At 46.5% G+C, this 23,832-nt stretch overlaps 1 protein-coding gene across 2 annotated transcripts in view; it reads right to left on the reverse strand.

The window, feature by feature from the left end:
* arhgap8 (Rho GTPase activating protein 8) overlaps nt 1-23,832 on the reverse strand; it is a 46,374-nt gene that overhangs the window by 13,154 nt on the left and 9,388 nt on the right. For both annotated transcript variants that reach the window (XM_033037591.1, XM_033037592.1), the window contains exons 2-7: nt 17,455-17,529; nt 15,483-15,554; nt 12,273-12,360; nt 8,636-8,767; nt 5,758-5,844; nt 3,156-3,254 (exon numbers count right to left, since the gene is read on the reverse strand). In XM_033037591.1, the coding sequence (XP_032893482.1) occupies nt 3,156-3,254; nt 5,758-5,844; nt 8,636-8,767; nt 12,273-12,360; nt 15,483-15,554; nt 17,455-17,529 (553 nt within the window). The remainder of the gene's footprint in view (nt 1-3,155; nt 3,255-5,757; nt 5,845-8,635; nt 8,768-12,272; nt 12,361-15,482; nt 15,555-17,454; nt 17,530-23,832) is intronic.

Here is a 23,832-nt window from a genome sequence, read left to right on the forward strand (position 1 = left end):
GAAGAAAAGAAAGAAGAAAAAGAAAGAGTAAAAGTGAGATGTGCAAAGATAGACCCCCACCGCCCATGTAGTTAAAGGCAGTGTGGAACAGGCCGCCTGTTCTCTCTCTCTCTCTCTCGCTCCGAGTCCTGTATTTAGCAGCGGGTTGGCCCCATGGTTTTACACTGTGCGACTTCTATGTGTTAACCAGCAGGAAAATGCATGCCCTCAGCAAGCAGCATTGCCCTGCAGCCCAACACTCTTCCGCATGGACAGAGTGCTACAGAGCGCCGATCTGCTGCACTGAAACCTTCACCAAAACGACAGCAATGCCCATCATTGGTGACAGGGGCAGGGACTCGGAGGGCCGAAGGGCTCGTTTCCGTGCTGTATCTCAAAACTAAACCACGGGGAGAGTTTGGCCAGACTGTGTTTTATCCGGGACGCTGGAGGCAGCACGGAGAACGATGGAGGCGGGTATACTGTTGAGAGGCATAGACCCGGGTTCAAAGAGACCGTCACACAGAGAGTGGTGAATCTGTGGAACTCTCTGCCACAGAAGGTAGTTGAGGCCAGTTCATTGGCTATATTTAAGAGGGAGTTAGATGTGACCCTTGTGGCTAAGGGGATCAGAGTGTATGGAGAGAAGGCAGGTACGGGATACTGAGTTGGATGATCAGCCATGATCATATTGAATGGCGAATGGTGCAGGCTCGAAGGGCCGAATGGCCTACTCCTGCACCTATTTTCTATGTTTCTATGTCACCCAATCATCATTTATTTCAGGAAAACACAAGGACGTTGCGGATGACCTGAAGCAGTGACCCAGACAATGTCGTGTGCGTGCAGGGGAATGGGAATACGACAAAGGAAAGGTCACAATAATTAAATAAAAGTGCAGAGGAATTAGTTTACAATTCTGCAGAAGTGACCTGTGGGGAAAATGCAGGAACAGTGAAGGAGAGGTTACGGTCATTAAATATGTACAGGAATTAGTTAATCATTGCTGGGTGCTGAAGGTACGGTGGAGCAGCTGGTACAGCCGCTGCCTCACAGCCACTGACTGATCCTCGGGTGCTGTCTGTGTGGAGTTTGCACGCACCCTGGAAAAGTGTGCATTTACCCCGGGCAATTTGGTTTGGCAATAAGCGCAGGCCAGTGGATGATAGAGTCATACAGCGTGGAAGCAGGCCATTCAGCCCAACATGCCCACAATGTCCAATCTATACTAGTCCCCACCTGCCTGCGTTTGGCCCATATATCCCCCTAAACCTATCCTATCCATGCACCCGTCCAGCTGTTTCTTAATGGGCTGCGTTAAATTGCCATTGTGTGAGGGTGAACGTAGAGAGAATGGGATTCATCTAAATGGGTGGCTGATGTTTGCCGTGGATTTGGTGGGACGAATGGCCTGGTCAGTTCAGACATACATCATAGAAACCGGCCTTTTGGCCCACCGAGTCCCCGCTGACCACAAATCACACGCTCACACTAGTTCTGTGTGTTCCCAATTCCTCATAACCATATAACAATTACAGCACGGAAACAGGCCATCTCGGCCCTACAAGTCCGTGCCGAACAACTTTTTTCCCTTAGTCCCACCTGCCTGCACTCATACCATAACCCTCCATTCCCTTCTCATCCATATGCCTATCCAATTTATTTTTAAATGATACCTACGAACCTGCCGCCACCACTTCCACTGGAAGTTCATTCCACACCGCTACCACTCTCTGAGTAAAGATTATTCAACCTATCTCTGTAACTCATCTGCTCCCTACACACTGGGGACCATTAAACTACAAACCCAGATGTGGGGAGGAATGTGGGGGAAACACCCAGACAAAACCCTTGTGGTCACAGAGAGAACGTGCAAACTCCACACAGACAGCACCTGTGGGAAGGATTGAACCCAGGTCTTCCGCACTGTGAGGCATCAGCTCGGCCAGCTTCGCCAGCGTGCCACCCTGTTTCATTGCTGCGTCTCTCCACAACCGACTGCAGAGAAGAAAATTGCTGGAGTGTTGTTGTTATGTTTGCATTTCACGGTTAGCGCCAACAAGTTAGCGTGTCACCGAGCCGGTGGCTCTGGGAAGGTTGGGAATCTCAACGCTCCGAAGGTGCCTGCCTAACTTCAAAAGGTTTGGTCGCTGAGCTTTGACCATCTCTGGTCAATGTTAACTGGATTACCCCAGGCAACTGAATGCTGCAGTTACACTGATCAATGCTGTGTGAAGAAGTCCATTATTAAAGAATGCTAGTGATTGCCTTACGCACAACAACCATGGCCACAAGCTCACTCTTATACATTGTAAGGTATACAAGAGAAGGGTCAAACACAGGCAGGTGGGACTAGTGTAGCTGGGACATGTTGGTTGGTTAGTGTGGGCAAGTTGGGCCGAAGGGCCTGTTTCCACGTTGGGTAACCCGATGGCTCTACAAGAGGAGAAAGCAAAAGACACCTGCATACTTTAGGGCGCCAGAGATGGGGTTTCAATCCCGACTACGGGCGCTGTCTGTGCGGAGTTTGTACGTTCTCTCTGTGACCTTCTCCAAGATCCACACCTCAAAGACTACAGGATTGTAGGTTAATTGGCTTGGGTTTGTACACTAGGTATAAGTGTAAATTGACCCTACTACTGGAGTTTAGGAGGATGGGGGGGGGTTCTTATAGAAACATATAAGATTATAAAAGGACTGGCCAAGCTAGATGCAGGAAAAATGTTCCCAATGTTGGGCGAGTCCAGAACCAGGGGCCAGTCTCAGAATAAACGGGAGGTCATTTAAGACTGAGGTGAGAAAAAAACTTTTTCACCCAGAGAGTTGTGAATTTGTGGAATTCTCTACCACTGGGGGCAGTGGAGGCCAAGTCACTGGATGGATTTAAGAGAGAGTTAGATAGAGCTCTAGTGGTTAGTGGAATCAAGGGATATGGGGACAAGGCAGGCACGGGTTATTGATAGGGGACGATCAGCCATGATCACAATGAATGGCGGTGGTGCTGGCTCGAAGGGCCGAATGGCCTCCTCCTGCACCTATTTTCTATGTCTATGTCTATGAGTATGTGTTGGGGATCGCTGGTTGGTGCGGAAACGGTGGGCCGTATCTCCAAGACTTAAAAACTAAGACTATAGAAGGAAACTATAGCAAAAATAAAAAATAATTTCAAAGCAAACCTGATCACTTCTGGGGCAATAATGAGTTGATCGCAGTTGAGATGTTCCCTTAGTTCGCTTAAGTAATTCACATAAGTGACTTTCTTTCCAAATTTATGACTGAAAGCAAATTCAAGAATGGACAAGATTTTAAAAAAAAGCTTTTGGCCAGGTTGCAAATTACTTCAAAATATACACATTCTAACTCAATCCAAGAGAATCGTTCCCAACAATCAGCTCTGGGAAAGAGGCTTTTGAGGGAAGGTGTCACCTTCCCTCAAGGTAAAACACAAGCGGCAAACCGAACGACAAATACACCAGAATTAGTTGGGATACAGGACCAAAGAAGCCAAGTTACGAAGTGATTTAATTTTTGAGTCAATTGGGAAGGGGAAAAGACAACACATTCTTGGAGCCACAGCAGGCTGCAGAAGGTACAAAAATATCCAGAAACCAGGAAAGGGGCATAAGAGAAAAAATGAAAAATCTCAAAAAATAAGTGGTCAGGAGGAAAGTGTAAGGCACACAAGGGTGGCACAAGATGCTGGTTTACAAAAAAAAAAGTGTCGAGTCGAGACCCTTCCTTCTTCAGACGAAGAGAACATCTGAACTACCATCTACTCATTGTCCCACAAAAAGTCAGGCAGCATCTCTGGAGAACATGGAACCGTGAGATATAAGGTCCCAATAGACAATAGGTGCAGGAGTAGGCCATTCGGCCCTTCGAGCCAGCACCGCCATTCAATGTGATCATGGCTGATCATCCCCAATCAGTACCCCGTTCCTGCCTTCTCCCCATATCCACTGACCCCACTATTTTTAACAGCCCTATCTAGCTCTCTCTTGAAAGCATCCAGAGAACCTGCCTCCACCGCCCTCTGAGGCAGAGAATTCCACAGACTCACCACTCTCTGTGAGAAAAAGTGTTTCCTCGTCTCTGTTCTAAATGGCTTACTCCTTATTCTTAAACTGTGGCCCCCGGTCTGGACTCCCCCAACATCGGGAACATGTTTCCTGCCTCTAGCGTGTCCAAACCCTTAACAATCTTATATGTTTCAATGAGATCTCCTCTCATCCTTCTAAACTCCAGAGTGTACAAGCCCAGCTGCTCCATTCTCTCAGCATGTGACAGTCCCGCCATCCCGGGAATTAACCTTGTAAACCAGTCCCGAAACAACACCTTTCCATGTTCTCCAGAGATGCTGCCTGATCTGCTGAGATACTCCAGCACCTCTGCGGCTTTCTGTGTGGCAATTAGGTGGTAGTTCAGATGCCCTCTTCGTCTGAAGAAGGGTCTCGACCCGAAACTTCACCCATTCCTTCTCTCCAGAGATGCTGCCTGTCCCGCTGAGTTACTCCAGCATTTTGTGTCTACCTGCAGGTGTGCTCTTCATTCACTTTCAGCAGTTTACACAAGTTACTTCCTTTCCAAATTTATGAATGAAATCAAATACATTTTCTGTGAACTGTCCGTAACAAAGTTATTCAACATTTTGAGCAAATCGAATCTGCTTGTGATATTTCTTCTACTACCAAAAGAAATCGTATTAATTCTAATTTACGATGAAAACCAAACCAGTACCGACAATGCAGCTGCTTAAAATCTCCTGAAGTCCCAAAATGTCACCTACCCTTTTTCTCCAACATGATGATACAAAGAACTGCAGATGCTGGTTAATACCGCAGGCAGGCACAAAGTGCTGGAGTAACTCAGCGGGTCAGACAGCATCTCTGGAGAAAAAGGGATGGGCGACGTTTTGGGTCGGGACTCTTCTTCAGATTGCCACCAAAGATAGATGCAAAATGCTGGAGCAACTCAGCGGGTCAGGCAGTATCGTTGGAGAAAGCGGATTGCAGTCTGAAGAAAGGCCCCGACTGGAAACGTCACCCATTCCTTTGCTCCAGAATGTTGCCTGATCCACTGAGGTACTCCAGCATTTTGTGTCTATCTTCAGTATAAACCAGCATTCCTTTTTCTTATTACTTAAAATCTTCCATTCATTGTTCCAACCACAACCCCCACCTAATCCCATTACAAAAATGACAAGAGAGAATCACGACAGCATTCACAGCAATGAGCAAAGGGTCAATTTACTTCAATAGTCTAAAGCCAGCCTACATCCCTGGATAGGAAGGGGCTCACACTGGTTGGTGGAAGTGGTCAGGATTTCTAACCCAACCTATCCCACTGGTTTTTTTTGGTAAACCAGTAATTGCAGTTCCTCGAGTCCCCATCCCTCTGTTTTAAGGGCCTGTCCCACTATACGAGTTTACCCAAGAGCTTTCCCGAGTTTAAAAAAAAAAGAATCAAACTCGTGGTAAGTATGTAGAATGTACGTAGTGGGTACGTCGGAGCTCGGGAAGTCTCTTAGCGGCTCGTAACATTAACGGCAGGTACTCAGGAAACGCGGTAAGCTCGTGAAGTTTTTTTCAACAGTGTGAAAAATGTCCACGAGAGCCCCGAGTACCAACAAACGGCTATTACCGTAATTCTCCGAGTTCGAATCAGGGGAAACTCGGGAGAACCCTTGAATTACCTCGTACAGTGGGACAGGCCCTTTATGCTTCATTTTGCTCCTGGAACCTCGACCAGAGTAATTACAAGCCATTTCACAAAACATACCTTATAAGTGGCTTAAAAATATTCCAGAGAACTCGGATAAAGTTTGTCGGATGTACAACGTAGAGAGCTTTGAGATTTTTCTTGTATCTGGAAGAGAGAAAAAAAATTTTTGAACCAATGCTGTGGAAAAATCCCTGGTGAGTGTAAAGGGCTTGAACCACATACGCAATTTTTTTCGGCGACTGCCGGCACCCGTCATAGTCGCAGCAGGTCGCTGAAAATTTCCAACGTGTTGAAAATCCAGCGGCGACCAGAAACAGGTACGACTCTTTGGTCGACAACTCACGATCATGCAGGCGTCATCCCGCAAAGGAATGGGTGACGTTTCGGGTCGAGACCCTTCTTCAGACTTCGATTCTGCAGTTCACTCCCATCCTTATCTCTCTGTGCTCTCCCATTTCCCCAATGATGCTCAATAGAAACATCTCATCTTCGCACCAGGAATGTTACACTCAGCAATGTAGATATTTTCCAAATCAATCACCATTTACAGAACTTCCATATTTCCAACTTTTTCTTTCTCTTGTTGCAGTTCTACCCCTCCAGGCTTGCCATTCATTTCTTTACTTGCCCCATGCCTCATCCTCCATCATTCTATTTCTTTCACTTTTCATTCAACCACAAACCCCCCCATTCATTCTCCATTACCTAAAGAGAGGGGCTGATCAAGTCAAGAGAGTTTATTGTCATGTGTCCCAGATAGGACAATGAAATTCTTGCTTGCTGCAGCACAACAGAATACTGTAGGCATAAATACAGAACAGTACAGTGTGTCTATATAGCATAGACTATATATATATATATACACACACACACACATACATACATACACACATAAATAAACAGATAAAGTGCAATAGGCTGTTATAGTTCAGTTTGTTTGATGGTGAGTTTAATAGCCTGATGGCTGTGGGGATCAAGAAGCTGTTCCTGAACCTGGATGCACCAGATTTCAGGCTCCTGTACCTTCTACAGTAACTCAGCCTTCTACAGTAACTCAAATCTTTACTCACTGGAGTAAAAAAACTGGAAAGAGAGCAGAGAAGATTCACAAGGATGTCACCAGGACTCGAGGGCCTGAGCTACAGGAAATAGGCAACGTTTCGCGAGCTTACCCTGTTTCCCGAGTACCTGCCGTTAGCGTTACGAGCCGCTAAGAGACGTCCCAGAGCTCCAACGTACTCGCTACGTGCTTCCACGAGTTTGATTTTTTTTTTTTAAACTCGGGAGAGCTCTTGAATGAACTCGTACATTGGGACAGAGTCTTGAGGCAACATCTACGGAACTAAGGAAATAGGCAACATTTCGGGGCGAAACGTTGCCTATTTCCTTCGCTCCATAGATGCTGCCTCACCCGCTGAGTTTCTCCAGCATTTTTGTTTACCCTAGAACTTTATTCCTCTCAGGGCAGGTGACTGAGGAGTGGCCGCATAGATGTGATACAGGTAAAGTGGGATGGATATTAGTGTAGATGTGGCCGTGTAGATCAAGGGATATGGGGGGGGGGGGGGGGGAAACCAGGAACGGGGTACTGATTGTGGGTGGTCAGCCATGATCGTATTGAATGGCGATGCTGGCTCGAAGGGCCGAATGGCCTACTCCTGAACCTAGTTTCGATCTTAGTCAGTCAGCATGGACGTGTTGAACCGTTTCCTTGCTGTATGAGCGAGTCAGAAGGTCCTCGGCTTGAAACGTCACCCATTCCTTCTCTCCAGAGATGCCCCCCCCCCCCCCCCCCGTCCCGCTGAGTTACTCCAGCATTTGGTGTCTATCTTCTTGCTGTACAAGTCTGCGCCATTACGCCAAGAGTTCAGGAAGTGCTGTTGAATTCAACCAATTCAAACAATCGTCCCCTTCCCTTTACCTAAGCAAATGGCGTGTGTTTGGAATAAACAGAGGTAAACTGCATCTTTCTTCTGAATCTTCTGAATTTGTAGTCGGTACTCTGCCTATCGCCAACTTGGATGTATTGTGTACACTAATGTGCTGTTAGTGCCCCCTTAAAACTGTCTAGTGAAGGTGATTTGACTATATTGTTGTCTAGTTTATTCAATTCCCTTAAGGTTCTTACAAAGAATGAGTTCTTATAAATATCTGTCCTGGCGAATGGAATTTCTATTTGAAACATAGAAATTAGGTGCAGGAGTAGGCCATTTGGTCCTTCGAGCCTGCACCGCCATTCAATATGATCATGGCTGATCATCCAACTCAGTATCCCGTACCTGCCTTCTCTCCATACCCCCTGATCCCTTTAGCCACAAGGGCCACATCTAACTCCCTCTTAAATATAGCCAATGAACTGGCCTCAACTACCTTCTGTGGCAGAGAATTCCGGAGATTCACCACTCTCTGTGTGAAAAATGTTTTCCTCATCTCAGTCCTAAAAGATTTCCCCCTTATCCTTAAACTGTGACCCCTTGTTGTGGACTTCCCCAACATTGGGATCAATCTTCCTGCATCCAGCCTGTCCAACCCCTTAAGAATTTTGTAAGTTTCTATAAGATCCCCCCTCAATCTTCTAAATTCTAGCGAGTACAAACCGAGTCTATCCAGTCTTTCTTCATATGAAAGTCCTGACATCCCAGGAATCAGTCTGGTGAACCTTCTCTGTACTCCCTCTATGGCAAGAATGTCCTTCCTCAGATTAGGAGACCAAAACTGTACGCAATACTCCAGGTGTGGTCTCACCAAGACCCTGTACAGCTGCATATCATAATTGCATATCATTTCTCCTTCTTGTTCTTCTTTCTGTTGAGTATGTTATGTATCTATCTGCAGTTATGCCCACCATCCCCTTTTGAATCTTGTACAACATGTCTAGTCTGTTCCTTTTATACTAGCGAGCGTAGGTGGACCAACTAGGAAGAAACTGCCTCACTTTCTGTCGAATTCCTTGTAGGCATTCTGTAGCCAGCTTAAAGATGGCTTGTTGAAGCTCTTCAAGCCGTGGTGGAAGTAAACCAGAATGTAGTCGCTCTCTACGTACTGATCCAACGTATACTTCAGGTATCTAGACGGGGTAGAGAAAACAGTGTCAGAGGTTTCACAATTACTTCCTGCAACTCCGGCCAATTTTCTAAAATGACATTCTCTTTTAAACCCCGCCAAGGTCCACACAGACAAGCGGCAGAAACTGATATTGATCAGAGCACACGTTTCACCACACGGACAGAGATTAACCTCGGCAAAAATACCGCCGTTTTCTCGAGATCGACTTAGGAAATAAGTTTCACTGACAGGATGGTGGATTGCCAATCCCCAGTTTATCCAACTGATTGAAATCATAGCATCTCACCCCCACTCTAGTTTAGTTAAATTAGTGGGATATACTGGGGACTGGTGGAGTTGCTGCCTCACAGCACCGGAGACCCGGGTTCGATCCTGACCTCGGGTGCTGTTCGTGTGGAGTTTGCACGTTCTCCCTGAACGTGTCCCGGTTTCCTCCCACATCCCAAAGAATTAGAGGTCTGCAGGTTACTTGGCCTCTGTACATTGTGGACGGGTGATCGATGGTCGGTGTGAACTTGGTGCACTGAAGGGCCTGCAGATGCTGGTTTAAACCGACAACAGGCACAAAAAGCTGGAGTAACTCAGCGGGACAGGCAGCATCTCTGGAGAGAAGGAATGGGTGGCGTTTCGGGTCGAGACCCTTCTTCAGGTTCAATTTGATGAAGGGTCTCGACCTGAAACGTCACCCGTTCCTTCTCTCCAGAGGCTTAATTATAAATGTAAATTTGGCCCTAGTGCGTGTAGGATAGTGCGAGGGTCGCTGGTCAGCGTGGACTCGATGGGCTGAAGGGCCTGTTTCTGCGCAGCATATCTAAACTAAACTACCCATAGTTGAGAAAAGAAGGAAAACTGGGAACGAGGATTAAATTTGTGTGAATCCTAATGTCCCTTGTGCTACATTCCACAAGATGGCGCTGTCTGGCCAGTCTTTATCCTCAGCTAACAAGAACTTGCATTCATGGGATTCCAATCAGTCCATTCACCTACTGTTGCGACAGAGTAATAATCACGTGCATGCATCATTGCATTGGAGTGTTGCAAGACTGCGTGCAGGAGGTTCACTGGTTTACACCGAAGATAGACACACAAAATGCTGTAGTAAAGGGCCTGTCCCACTTGCATGCGTTTGGCGTGACCAAACGTGGTCGCTTGAGGCGCAAGGGCACCGTATGGCTGCGCGGGGCAGGTCCCACTTAGAAGCGCGGAGCCGGTCCTGACATCGCGCGGGGCTCCGAAAATCTGACCGTGTCCGAAATTTCCGTGCGCCAACGGCGCGGACTCGGTGGGCTGAAGGGCCTGCTTCTGTGCCGTGTCTCTAAAATATAAAGTCTAAAGAACGGGCCCTTCAGTGATGCGTGATGCCAACTTAAATGACATCTGGATTATTCTCAGATGCTAATTTGAGGAAGGACATTCTTGCTATTGAGGGAGTGCAGCGTAGGTTTACCAGGTTAATTCCCGGGATGGCGGGACTGTCATATGCTGAGAGAATGGAGCAGCTGGGCTTGTACACTCTGGAGTTTAGAAGGATGAGAGGACATCTCATTGAAACATATAAGATTGTTAAGGGTTTGGACACGCTAGAGGCAGGAAACATGTTCCCGATGTTGGGGGAGTTCAGAACCAGGGGCCACAGTTTAAGAATAAGGAGTAAGCCATTTAGAACGGAGACGAGGAAACACTTTTTCTCACAGAGAGTGGTGAGTCTGTGGAATTCTCTGCCTCAGAGGGCGGTGGAGGCCGGTTCTCTGGATGCTTTCAAGAGAGAGCTAGATAGGGCTCTTAACAATAGCGGAGTCAGGGGATATGGGGAGAAGGTAGGAACGGGGTACTGATTGGGGACGATCAGCCATGATCACATTAAATGGCGGTGCTGGCTCGAAGGGCCGAATGGCCTACTCCTGCACCTATTGTCTATTTATTAAAATCTGACAATGTGCACTTTAACCACATGTGATTTTTTTCTATTACAAATCTCAAATTGTGGAGTACAGAGGCAAATAAATAAATGATGGGTCTTTGCCCCAAACATTATGGAGGGCACTGTATAAGTTAATTGGCTTTGGTGGAAATTGGAAATTGTGCCTAGTGAGTAGGATCGTGTTCGCTGGTCGGCGCGGAGTCAACCTGCTGAAGGGCCCGTTTCCACACTGTATCTCTAAAGTAACAGTCTAATGAAGAGTGGAGATAGGGGTAGTTGTGGAGGAGAACTCCATGTGTATTCCATGTAACTTATGATCCCGTTTAATGGGAGGTTCTACCTTGCTTAGGTTTTTTTTAGTGAAACCAAGTGCAAGTGGTTCTTTTTTAGAGATACAGAGCGAAACAGACCCTTCGGCCCAGCGAGTCCGTACCGACCCTATCACCCCGTACACTAACACTACCCTGCACAGGAGGGACAAATTACGATTTTTGTACCGAAACCAATTAACCTACAAACCTGCACATCTTTGGAGTTTGGGAGGAAATCGGAGCACCCGAAGAAAACCCACGCAGTCGTAGGGAGAAGGTACAAACTCCATACGGACAGCACCCATGGTCAGTATCATACCCGTGTCTCTGGCGCTGTGAGGCTGCAACTCTACCACTGCGCCACTGTTCTGATGTAACCACATGCAAGTTATTTAACAAATTTCACAAAATATGTTCTTCTTTATGAATCTTTCAGAAACATTTCATGTGTTATTGCGTATGTTTTCTTGGATCTCATGCGTTTTTAGTTTTAATAATACAGCATGGAGACAGGCCCTTCAGCCCACCGAGTTAGCCAACGTTCCATGTTAGCCCACTTTCCCATCCACTCCCTACACACTGGGACCAATTACGCAAAAAACCTGCGTGGGAGGAAACCAGAGCACCCAGAGTAAACCCACTCGGTCGCAGGGAGAACGTGCAAACTCCGCACAGACAGCACCCGAGTTCAGGATTAAACCCGTGCGTTAAACGCTACGAGGCAGCGGCTCTACCCAGCTGCGCCACCGAGACAGTAATTGTAGAAGTTTCATACGTCATGTTTCAATTCAGAGCAAACAAATTCCCTCGTCAGCAAAGAAAGCCACAAAGAATGGTGCAGATTAGGACGGCCGTGTGGAGTCTCTTGCCCATAGTTGGGGAACCGAGAAACGGAGAACATATGTTCAAGGTGAGGGGGGATAGATTTAATAGGAATCGAAGGCTCAACTTTAAAAAAAAATTACATTAAAAAAATATTATTTAATTTTTTTACGCAGAGGGTGGTGGATGTATGGAACGAGCTGCCAGAGGAGGTAGTTGAGGCAGAGACTATTACAATGTTTCAGAAACATTTAGACAGGTACATGGATGGGACAGGTTTAGAGGGGTATGGGCCAAATGCAGGCAGGTGGGATAATGTAGATGGGGCATGTTGGCCGGGGTGGGCCAGTTGGGCCGAAGGGCCTGTTTCCACTCTGTGAGGAGAGGACAGAAATAACAACACGATTCTTGCAAATAATTAATGAAGGGATGGTTCCGGAAAACAAACTTACTCAAGGAGCTTCTGGTGGTTGAGTTGGTGTGACGGAGGCATCCTGCAGCAGCTAAAAATGACCAACTTCCTGCCGTAATTATCATCACCTGATTGGAAACAGAAAACTTATTTTACATAATAAAATTAAACGAGAGGTACACACCCGAACACACACAATGAGAGCAGAATTTCAGCTCACATACATTGTCATTAGAATACAGCCATTACAATTCCACAGTTGAAAACAACATTAACAACACTGAAGTGTTAGTGCAGAGACCGGTAACATGGGGCAGATTGGATTGAACAATCTATCTCTATCTCTATCTCACTGAAACTCTGATTTATCTTCTGGTTTGTGCGGTCTTTCTATTTGCGCAAGAACAGTTCACTCACCGTTCTCCTGTGCTGCGATTGCACCAAGTTTCGTTCTGATCGGTTGAATGTCGTAAAAGTTAGCGAGATTTAAAAAAAATCTTAAAAACCGTGCGTGCGCAGATCGATCTCTTCTCCTGCCATTCAGCACCGTGCGGATTAGTCTCTTCCCGTCACTCACCGGGACGGTCCGCCCCTTCCTGCGCCATCGCGTCTTTACTGGGGCTGAGGGTGGCCGGACACAATTTTCGGAGGGACCCCCAAGCAGCCCAGCCCCGAGCAGCCAAGCGTGGGAGACCCAGCATCGGCGACACAGCCCAGCCCAGCCCAGCGTGGGAGGCCCAGCCCAGAGTCGGAGATGTCGCCAAACGGAAAGCGTAGACTCTGATCCCGGTGGAGGAGAACGACCAGCGCCCAGTACCTGCAGCGAGTCCCCATCACACCGCCAATTCCTGCCACTACCCCTCTGGTCCACCTCGCCGTATCCTCCCCTCTCCCCCCGTGATACCCCCCTCTCGCCCATGGCTCTTCCCCCCCCTCCCTCCCCCCCGTCTTTTCTCCGAGCACACTCCCCCCCTCCCCTTGGCCCCAACACCCCTCCCCCCCCCCCACCCACACACCCCTCCCCCCCCCCCCCCCCACACCCCTCTCCCCCCGCCCACATATTCTGCCCATCCAGTCTACTCCGCCATTCAATCATGCCTGATCTATCTCTCCCTCCTAACCCCATTCTCCTGCCTTCTCCCCTTAACTTCTGACACCCACACTAATCGAGAATCTATCTATCCCTGCCTTAAAAATATCCACTGACTTTGCCTCCACAGCCGTCTGTGGCAAAGAATTCCACAGATTCAACGCCTTCTGACTAAAGAAATTTCGCCTCATCTCCTTCCTAAAAGAACATCCTTCAATGCTGAGGCTGTGACCTCTGTGTATGGCACTGACAAGGTCACACAGTATTCATTATGGCCCCCAATGGTCTTCCTTGGTTACCTTGCACTAAACATTTATCCCTTTATCATGTATCTACACTGCAAATGGCTCGATTATAATCATGTATTGTCTTTCCGCTGACTGGTTAGCACGCAACAAAAGCTTTTCACTGTACCTTCTTCAGACTGAGAGTCGGGGGGAGAGGGAGACACAGAGATTGTGTCCTGGTACACCTGACAAGAAACTGCTACTTTTTACCGCAGTGTCAAATCAGCTTCTGGTCAGAAGTACGTCATTAGGTGTAGAATGCTGCAGGATGTTGTGATTACATTTTATTTAAGAAAAGAACTGCAGATGCTGGAAAAATCGAAGGTGGACAAAACTTCTGGAGAAACTCAGCGGGTGAGGCAGCATCCGAAACGTCACCTATTCCTTCGCTCCATGTTAAAAATCACAATTTGCTGCTAGAATTCTGTTGTTTACTGCACAAAATATCGTCTCTCGCACCAACTCTATCTGTGCTGACCAGTGGTCACTGCAGTTTGGGTCTTCAGCAGGAATAAAGATGCCATGGAAGCATAAAATCAAATCATCCATTCATTAAAAATGTGCAGCATGGATACAGCCCATCATGACCATGTTGAGTAAGCCATTTAGAACGGAGACGAGGAAACACTTTTCCTCACAGAGAGTTGCGAGTCTGTAGAATTCTCTGCCTCAGAGGGCGGTGGAGGCCAGTTCTCTGGATGCTTTCAAGAGAGAGCTAGATAGGGCTCTTAAAGATAGCGGAGTCAGGGGATATGGGGAGAAGGCAGGAACGGGGTACTGATTGTGGATGATCAGCCATGATCATATTGAATGGCGGTGCTGGCTCGAAGGGCCGAATGGCCCACTCCTGCACCTATTGTCTATTGAAATGTGATCCCCGTCGATGCCAACACCACTCGCCCACATTCGACCCGTATCCCTCTGCTCCTGTCCTATCCGAACACCTATCTAAATGTCTTGTGAGTGTTGCAATATAAATCTGCTACCACGACCATGTCTAGCAGCTTGATCCAAATATTCACCATCCTCGGTCTGCCAGGTCACAGACTCACCAGTCATCTCCGAGTCTCCTTAAGCTTGGAGAAAGATTTGTTTATGGGTGTAAAGACGTCCGGGTTTTGTAGGTTAATTGGCTTCTGTAAATTGTCCCTCTGTGTGTGTAGGATAGAACTAGTGCACGGGGTGATCGCTGGCCGGCGTGGACTTGATGGGCCGAAGGGCCTGTTTCCATGCTGTATCTTTAAACTAAACTAGCGATAATTGTTTGTGTGTAGGAAGGAACTGCAGATGCTGGTTTACACCGAAGATAGACACAAAATAAGCTTGTATTCACTGGAGTTTAGAAGGATGAGGGGATATCTTATAGAAACATATAAAATTATAAAAGGGCTGGACAAGCTAGATGCAGGAAAAATGTTCCCAATGTTGGGCGAGTCCAGAACCAGGGGCCACAGTCTTAGAATAAAGGGGAGGCCATTTAAGACTGAGGTGAGAAAATACTTTTTCACCCAGAGAGTTGTGAATTAATTGAATTCCCTGCCACAGCGGGCAGTGGAGGCCAAATCACTGGATGGATTTAAGAGAGAGTTAGATAGAGCTCTAGGGGCTGGTGTAATCAAGGGATATGGGGAGAAGGCAGGCACGGGTTATTGATTGGGGACGATCAGCCATGATGGCAATGAATGGCGGTGCTGGCTCGAAGGGCCGAATGGCCTCCTCCTGCACCTATTTTCTATGCTTCTAAAATGCTGGAGTAACCCACAGCGCGTTTCAGGTCGAGACCCTTCATCAGAATAGGATAAATAACAATAATGATTTCCAGGGAACGATGGGAATAAAGGAGGAAGGACTATTTAGAGATCTGTTTGCTCACCTGCCACTTGGACTATCCCATGCCGAGCCACATCATAAAATGGGTGACTGAGATCCAAAGGGCCATCTCCAGCTAATAAAATAAAGCACAGTGACAGAATGCTCATCAGTCAAAATCCTCTCTCTTTCCTCAACCTTACAAACCACTGACAAAAACCATCCCGACAAGCATCTATCGGTACACTTGCGTAGGTTTTCCGAGGAATTTGTATGTGTGTGGATATATGGGTGTGTGTGTGTGAATATGTGTGCTTGTGTGTGGATATGTTTGTATGTGTGTTAATATATGGGTGTGTGTGTGTCTGTGTGTGAATATGTGTGTATGGGTGTGTGTATATGTGTGTGCGTGAATGTATATTTGTGTGTGTATATCTGTGTGTGTGTGTGTGTGTGTGTGTGTGTGTGTGTGTGTGTGTGTGTGAATATGTGTGTGTGTGTGTGTGTGTGAATATGTGTGTATGGGTGTGTGACCATGTGTGTGCGTGAATGTGTGTGTGTGTGCGTGTGTGAGAATGTGTGTGTGAATGAGTGTGTGTGTGCGTGTGTGAGAATGTGTGTGTGAATGAGTATGTGTGTGAATTTGGCGAGTTATCATCTTTAGGAGACACAAAATACTGGAGTAACTCAGCGGGACTGCCGGCATTTCTGGAGAGAAGGAATCGAGACCCTTCTTCAGACTGAGTCGGGGGAGAGGGAGACAGAGAGATAAGGAAGGGCGAGGAGTGAATAGGAGAGATCAAAGTGCAAGAGGTTCAAAGAAAATGTTGAATGGATGATTGTTAGTCAAGGGGAAGGTGACAACGAGGCATACGATCAGTAAAATTTAATCAGGAGGACGGTGAAACTCACATTCCAAGTGTTTTCTTGCAACCATCATTACATTATCAAAACGCAAACCCAGTCTACTGGGATGACACAACTTCATATATTAAATGTGCGCTTCAAAGACAGAGCTATTTCCAGTTTGAAAATTGGGAGAGGTGAGGGGGGAGGGGTAGATTAACCAAGAGTTACATTTTTCAAACTGAAACTATATTTATAAGGTCAATAAACGCCAAAGTAAATATACATCAGAAAATCTATTTGAACAGCATGTTGAAATGGAGCAAAGCTTCCATCCCATTGCAACAAGCTTTCTCCGTGTGTGTGTGTGTGTGTCTGTGTGTGTCTGTGTCTGTGTGTGTCTGTCTGTGTGTGTGTGTGCGTGTGTGTGTATATGTGTGTGTGTGTGTGTGTGTGTGTGGGGGGGGGGTGTGGGTGTGTGTGTGTGTGTGTCTGTGTGTGTGTCTGTGTGTGTGTGCGTGCCCGTGTGTGTGCCCGTGTGTGTGTGTGTGTGTGTGGGTGGTGTGGGGTGTGTGTGTGTGCGTGTGTGTGGTGTGTGTGTGTGTGTGTCTGTGTGTGTGTGTGTGTGTGTGTGTGTGGTGTGGGGTGTGTGTGTGTGTGTGTGTGTGTGTGTGTGTGTGTGTGTGTGTGTGTGTGGGGGTGGTGTGGTGTGTGTGTGTGTGTGTGTGTGTGTGTGTGTGTGTGTGTGTGTGTGTGTGTGTGTGTGTGTGTGTGTGTGTGTGTGTGTGTGTGTGTGTGTGTGTGTGTGTGTGTGTGTGACCATTTTTCTCAGTCATTTATTATATAGTTACAGTGTACAATGTTTACATATTCTGTTGAGCTGCTGCAATAGGAATGTCATTGTTCTATCTGGGACAGATGACAATAAAACACTCTTGACTCTTGTGTCTATCCATGTTAAGAGGACTTAATACTTCTGTGAACCATGCGGCACTATATTTCTACAGATGATTCTAGATGTTATAAATAGTCATTTTATGCAGGAGGATCTATCATTCGTCATCTCCAGTAAAGCTGCCAGTTCCCAACAAACTTAAGTGTTTCACAACTTTTCACATTTACAAGAAAGTTTTCTAACGTTCCCGTTAAATTCCCGACAGCCGGACTCAAACACAGCTGGCCACATGTACCTTGCTCCAAGCTCATGTCAGCTTCTTTGTGATGTTGTTCACACACTTCCCTCTGGTGAACGGCCACACTTTTGGCTAAATTAGAGACGGGGTGTAAAAAAAACAAAAAAAACTGATTTTTAAAATTGATATTAGTGGCAATTTCCCAGCTGTCCGACAACAGGCTCAAGATGAGTCGCAATTCATCACAGCTTGACTCACAAATAAATACATTAGTGAGTCATTTACGACAACCTCATTTAGTTTGATGAAGACACAAGGGGCTGCAGAGGCTGGAATCTTCAGCAAAATGAAACAGTGTTGGAGGAACTCAGCGGATCAGGCAGCATCCGCGGAGGGAACTCCCCCCCCCCCCCCCCCCACCCCAAAAAATAAACTTTATTCAGAATAGAAATATACAAAACGAGAGCGGTGGTGCAGCGGTAGAGTTGCTGCCTTACAGCACCGGAGACCTCGGTTCGATCCTGACCACGGGTGCTGTCTGTAAGGAGTTTGTACGTTCTTCCTGAGACCGTGTGGGTTTACTGCGGGTGCTCCGGATTCCTCCCACGCTCCAAAGACGGAACAGGTTTGTAGGTTAATTTGGCTTTGGTAAAAATTGTAAAAACGTCCCCAGTGTGTAGGATAGTGTTAATGTGTGGATATCGCTGGTCGGCGCGGACTCGGTGGGCTGAAGGGCCTGCCTCCGAGCTGTATCTCTAAACTAAACTGTGCCAAAACGCCTGACATTCTCAGCGTTTGTACATTCATTAGCGTTATATTTGGTAGTGTTCGTCAACCAATCTTAGACCAAACACACTTGCCACTCGCGTGGCCCCCCCTGGGGTGATATCCCTGCCCTTGTATGAGTGTTGTCCCCACCACGCCCTGCACCTCAATGTCCAGCAGCAGAATCACCCTAGACTGTGGTCCTCCCCCACAGAGCCTTGGCGTTGGCTGCACCAAACTTCAGCGAGTCCCCCAGCGTGTGCTCCTGCAGTCTGGAGTGGGTCAGTCGGCAACATTCCCCGACAGACAGACAGACATCTCGGGAGGTCAACAGGTGTTGGACAGAACAAAGAGCATCGCGACCCTTCTTTACCACTAGAGTAGAGGGGAGAGGGAAGGCTCACAGAGTCCACGTCGACCAGTGATCCCTGTACACAAGCACTATCCTACACACTAGGGACAATTTACAATTTTACCAAAGCCAATTTATCTACAAACCTGCACGTCTTTGGAGTGTGGGAGGAAACCGAAGCCGTTGGGGACGGCACAGTAGTCTGAAAACTAACGTTCAGATTGACAAACAATCAGGTCAGTAATCCTACAAACTCTAATTCAACTTTGAACCACAAACTAGATTGCACTGGCGACTTTGGGCTTTGTTTTGTTTTGTCCTATATTCGATCTTTTTTTAATTTATTGAACTATTTGTTTGTTTGTTGTGTTAAGAACGGTTTACAAACCTGCTGCTGCTGCTGAGAGTAAGAGTTGTATTGTTCTGATTTTGGACGCATGATAATAAAACACTCTTGCATTCACATTTTGAGCATCTAGTGCCATTAATTCATCTAAAACCCTGCGTTATATCCACCTGGAGTTTTAAATATTTTATTTTCTATTGTTTCTCAGCCACGATTGCCCTCTACTCCCTACTGCCTCTGAAACACAGCCGCAACCAGCTGGTAGAGCTGCTGTCCCACGCTGCCAAAGAACTGGGTTCGATTCCGACCTCGGGTGCTGTTTGTGTGGAGTTTGCGCGTTCTCCCTATAATTGCAAAGATTTGTTCCGGGAGCTCTGGTTTCCTCCCACATCCCAAAGACTTTAAGGGCCTGTCCCACTTGGCGATTTTTTCGGTGACTGCCGGCATCATTGACCGACGTGTCAGGTCACCGAATAATTAGCGGCAGTGACGGGGCCGCGACGACGTATTCACGTGCGATGTTTTTTTCAAGTGTCGCATCTTTTATTTTGTCGCCGCTGGATTTTGAAATGTTCAAAATCTTCGGCGACAGCGATATGAGGCCGGCAGTTGCCGAAAATAATCGGCCAAGTGGGACAGGCCCTTGAGGGTTAATTGGCCTCTGTAAATTGCCTCTAGTGCGTAGGGAGCGGATGAAAAAGTTGGATCAGTGAGAACGGGTGAACGACCGTCAGCATGCACTCGCTGGGCCGAAGGGCCCTTTTCCATGTAGTTTCTCTAAACTAAACTTCCTAACTCAATGAAAATCTCCTGAAGGTCTCACTGCCACCCAGCCTCCAGACTCAGGAACAGCTTTATTCCCAGAGCTATAGCGGCTCTGAACCGGCCCTGCTGAGTGTCCCCCATCCCCATGGACTGTCTTGTCGCAGACACATCTGCACTTTAGTCTGTTTGAACTGTTCTTTTACAATCCATGTTCTCGGGGTATCTGAATCTAAATTTTATTAGTTAAGTTAAGACATCGGATGGAAGCTGCATACCAAATCTCGTTGCGCTTATGTGCAATGACAATAAAAGATATTATTATTATTATTATTATTATTATTATGTAATGTGGTTGCTGATAATTCTTTAGGCAATATTCCAGCTTCGTCACAAAGCCAGCAATAAAACTCAGCTATCTGGCTGCGGCTCGTTCAACTGTGTTACAACAGCGGCCAAACTTCAAAGGAAAATAAACATCGTTAGCTACAAACAACAATAATAAAAGTTAACAACAAACTCCAATATCAACCCTTGTAATAGCCCTGTCCCACGGTACGAGTTCATTCCAAGAGCTCTCCCGAGTTAAAAAAAAAAAATCAAACTCGTCGTAAGCACGGAGAATGAACGTAGCAGGTACGTTGGAGCTCGGGGACGTCTCTTAGCGGCTCGTAACGCTAACGGCAGGTACTCGGGAAGACTCGCTAACGGCAGGTAAGCACGAGAAGACTCGTGAAGATTTTTCAACATGTTGAAAAATGTCCACGAGAGCCCCGAGTACCGACAAGTGTCCATTACCGTAAAGGGCCGGTCCCACCAGCATGCGACTGCATGCATCTAGCGCGACCTAACGTGGTCGCTTGAGCCGTACGGCCCCACGGGGCCGGTCCCACTTCGATCGCCGGAACAGTATGGAGTTGTGCGGAGCTGGTCCCGACATCGCGCGGGGCGCCGAAAAACTGAGTGTCCAAAATTTCTGCATGATAATGGCCTGTCGGCCCACAGCCGTCTTGATGCCGTACGCGTCTTGACGGCATACGCCTAGCGCGTGGCGTTGCGCGATGACGTAACCCGCCCGGTGTGCCGTTGCGTGATGACATAACCGCCCAACGCCGTTCGACGTCCAAATTCAGTCGGCCCGCCTCCTGCCCAGCTGATTGGTGAGTATGATGTCAGGACCAGCCCCGCACAACTCCAGACGCCTCCACGGTTGGAAGTGGGACCGGCCCCGCGGTCCTTACGCCTCAAGCCACCACGTTTGGTCACGCTAGACACATGCTGGTGGGACAGGCCCTTAAATCTCCGAGTTCGAATCAGGGCAAACTCGGGAGAGCTCTTGGAATGAACTCGTACCGTGGGACAGGGGTTTGAGGCTGGGCAAGAGTGAAGAGTAAAAATACAGCAGCAAATTTATGATAGATTTGACAAGAGGAGTATAGAGAGCACTGTGAGGTCTGTGAGACGGGTAGTTGAAACTAAGAGAAGATTTTACTTCAACAGACATGGTAAACCAACTCAGATAGTCACAACATGCTGGAGTAACTCAGCGGGACAGGCAGCAACTCTGGAGAAAAGGAATGGGTGACGTTTCAGATCGAGGCCCTTCTTCAGACACTCAGCATGATGAAGGATCTCGATCCAAAATGTCACCTATTCCTTTCCCCCATAGTTGCTGCCTGACCCGCTGAGTTACTCCAGCATCTTGGGTGTAAATCAGCATCTGCAGTTCCTTCCTACACATCGTAAACTGACTGCCGTTGTGAGTTTATTGTTGCTGGGTGATAACGCTGCATTTCACTTTTATGATACACATACCAGCTCACAATCCTTTCATTCAATTATATCTTGCCTCAACAGAATGGAAATCAAATATGCTGCACAGTGTGACTTCCTGTCCAATACCAAGCTTCTTTTGATATTTAAATTGAACAATTTCTTTGAAAACAGTTGCTAAAGAGATAAAATGTAGTTAATCCACAATTTCATTTCTCCCTAAATGAATTTTATGAGCTACAATGGAAGATAAATAAATTGCCTACCGCTAAATATGACAAAAATATTCCGACTGTAATTCATAAAATCACATTCAATTATTTGGCATAAGATATAGGCTGTGAAATTACAGCAGCATATTAAAAAAAACTATTTTGACAACATTTTATGCAATTGTTTTAATTCAATTTTTAAGAACAATCTACTTAGTTTAGTTTAGAAATACATCATGGAAACAGGCCCTTCGGCCTAACGAGTCTGACCCGACCAGCGATCCCCACACGTGAACACTATCCTTCACACGGGACAATTTTTACATGTATACCAAGCCAATTAACCTACAAACCTGTACGCCTTTGGATTGTGGGAGGAAACCGAAGTTCTCAGAGAAAACCCACGCAGGTCACGGGGAGAACGTACAAACTCCGTACAGACAGCGCCCGTAGTCAGGATCGAACCCGGGTCTCTGGCGCTGTGAGGCAGCAACTCTACCGCTGTGCCACCCTTATTTATTTAATATTAATAATTAATTGTTATTATTTATAGTACATAATATTAGAAAAACATAGAATATAAGTAGTGTGAGGCCATTCGGCCCTTTGAGCCAGCACCGCCATTCACTGTGATCATGGCTGATCGTATATATATATATATATATATATATATATATATACACACATTATATATTATGATAATTCATAATTATTAACAATAACTGCTATTAAAAGTCCTCTAAATAGTGAGTTTATAAAAATAAAGGGGAACTTTACCATCTTTTCATTATTTACAATAAGTAAGCCCCAGGAAAAAAAAAACCATTGTTGAGAAATTTCCAAAAATATTATATTGAACTTGATCTTCCTTTATATTCACCTGAAGTTTTGTTAGAATTCCATAGGTTTTCTACATAGAGAGTATTGGCTGAAATGCAAGGCCACAGTTATCTACCAACTTCAACAATGGGAAACGATGGCAGGAAGCATCCGAAAAATCAATGGCATGTATCGTCTGATGAATGATCACCGATTTCAGAAAGTCATAAGTAATAGGAGCAGAATGAGGCCATTTGGCCCATCAAGTCCACTCCGCTTTTCAAACAGGGCTGATCTATCTCTCCCTCCCAACACCATTCTCTGGTCTTCACATGCTTGATCAATGGTGTTTTATCATTAATGCTTTCTTATTATTAATGTTTAGTGTTTTCTGAGTCATTCGTAACTGTCACTGTTGTCATGTTGTTACTTGTGGGCGGAGCACCAAGGCAAATTCCTTGTATGTGAATACTTGGCCAATAAACTTACTTACTTACTTTCTCCCCATAACCCCCGACACCCCTACTAATCCAGAATCTATTTATCTCTGCCTTAAAAATACTAATTGACTTGGCCTCCACAGCCTTCTGTGGCAAAGATTTCCGCAGATTCACCACCCTCTGACCAAAGAAATTCCTCCTCCTCTCCTTAAAGGAACGTCCTTTAATTCTGATGCTATGACGTTTGGTCCTCGACTCTCCCACTAGTGGAAACATCCTCTCCACATCCACTCTATCCAAGCCTTTCACTATTCAGTATGTTTCAATGAGGTCCCCCCCTCATTCTTCTAAACTCCAGCGAGTACAGGCCCAGCACCGTCAAACGCTCATCATATGCTAACCCACTCATTGCTGGGATCCTTCTGGTAAACCTCCTCTGGACCTTCTCCAGAGCCAGCACATCCTTCCTCAAATATGGTGCCCAGAATTGCTCACAATACTCCAAATGCAGCCTGACCAGCACCTTATAGAGGCTCAACATTACACCCCTGCTTACACCTCTGGAAGTAACTGAGAAATGCTGACTCACTATTTCACCCTGAAGTATAAACACTTCATTTTGTAAAACCAGTTCTTTTAAGAGGGGCTTTCGGCTATTAGTGTGCCTTGTGACATCCTGTGAAATGATGTCATTGAAAGTACATTTCACAAGAAGAATGCAATTGCAATGCATCATTGAACAGCCCTGAAGGGTTGGACTCTACAGCTCAGTTTCATGCACTTCATAACTCCAAAGATAACGTTGAACATGGAGCACTACAGCACAGGAACAGGCCCTTCGGCCCACAATGTCCATGCTGAACATGTTGCCAGGCTAAACTAACCTCCCCTGCCTGCACAGGTGGTGCAGTGGTAGTGCTGCTGCCTCACATCGCCAGAGTCCTGGGTTCGATCCTGACCACGGGT

Source organism: Amblyraja radiata, chromosome 19 (genome assembly GCF_010909765.2).
Source record: "Amblyraja radiata isolate CabotCenter1 chromosome 19, sAmbRad1.1.pri, whole genome shotgun sequence".
Classification (NCBI taxonomy): domain Eukaryota; kingdom Metazoa; phylum Chordata; class Chondrichthyes; order Rajiformes; family Rajidae; genus Amblyraja; species Amblyraja radiata.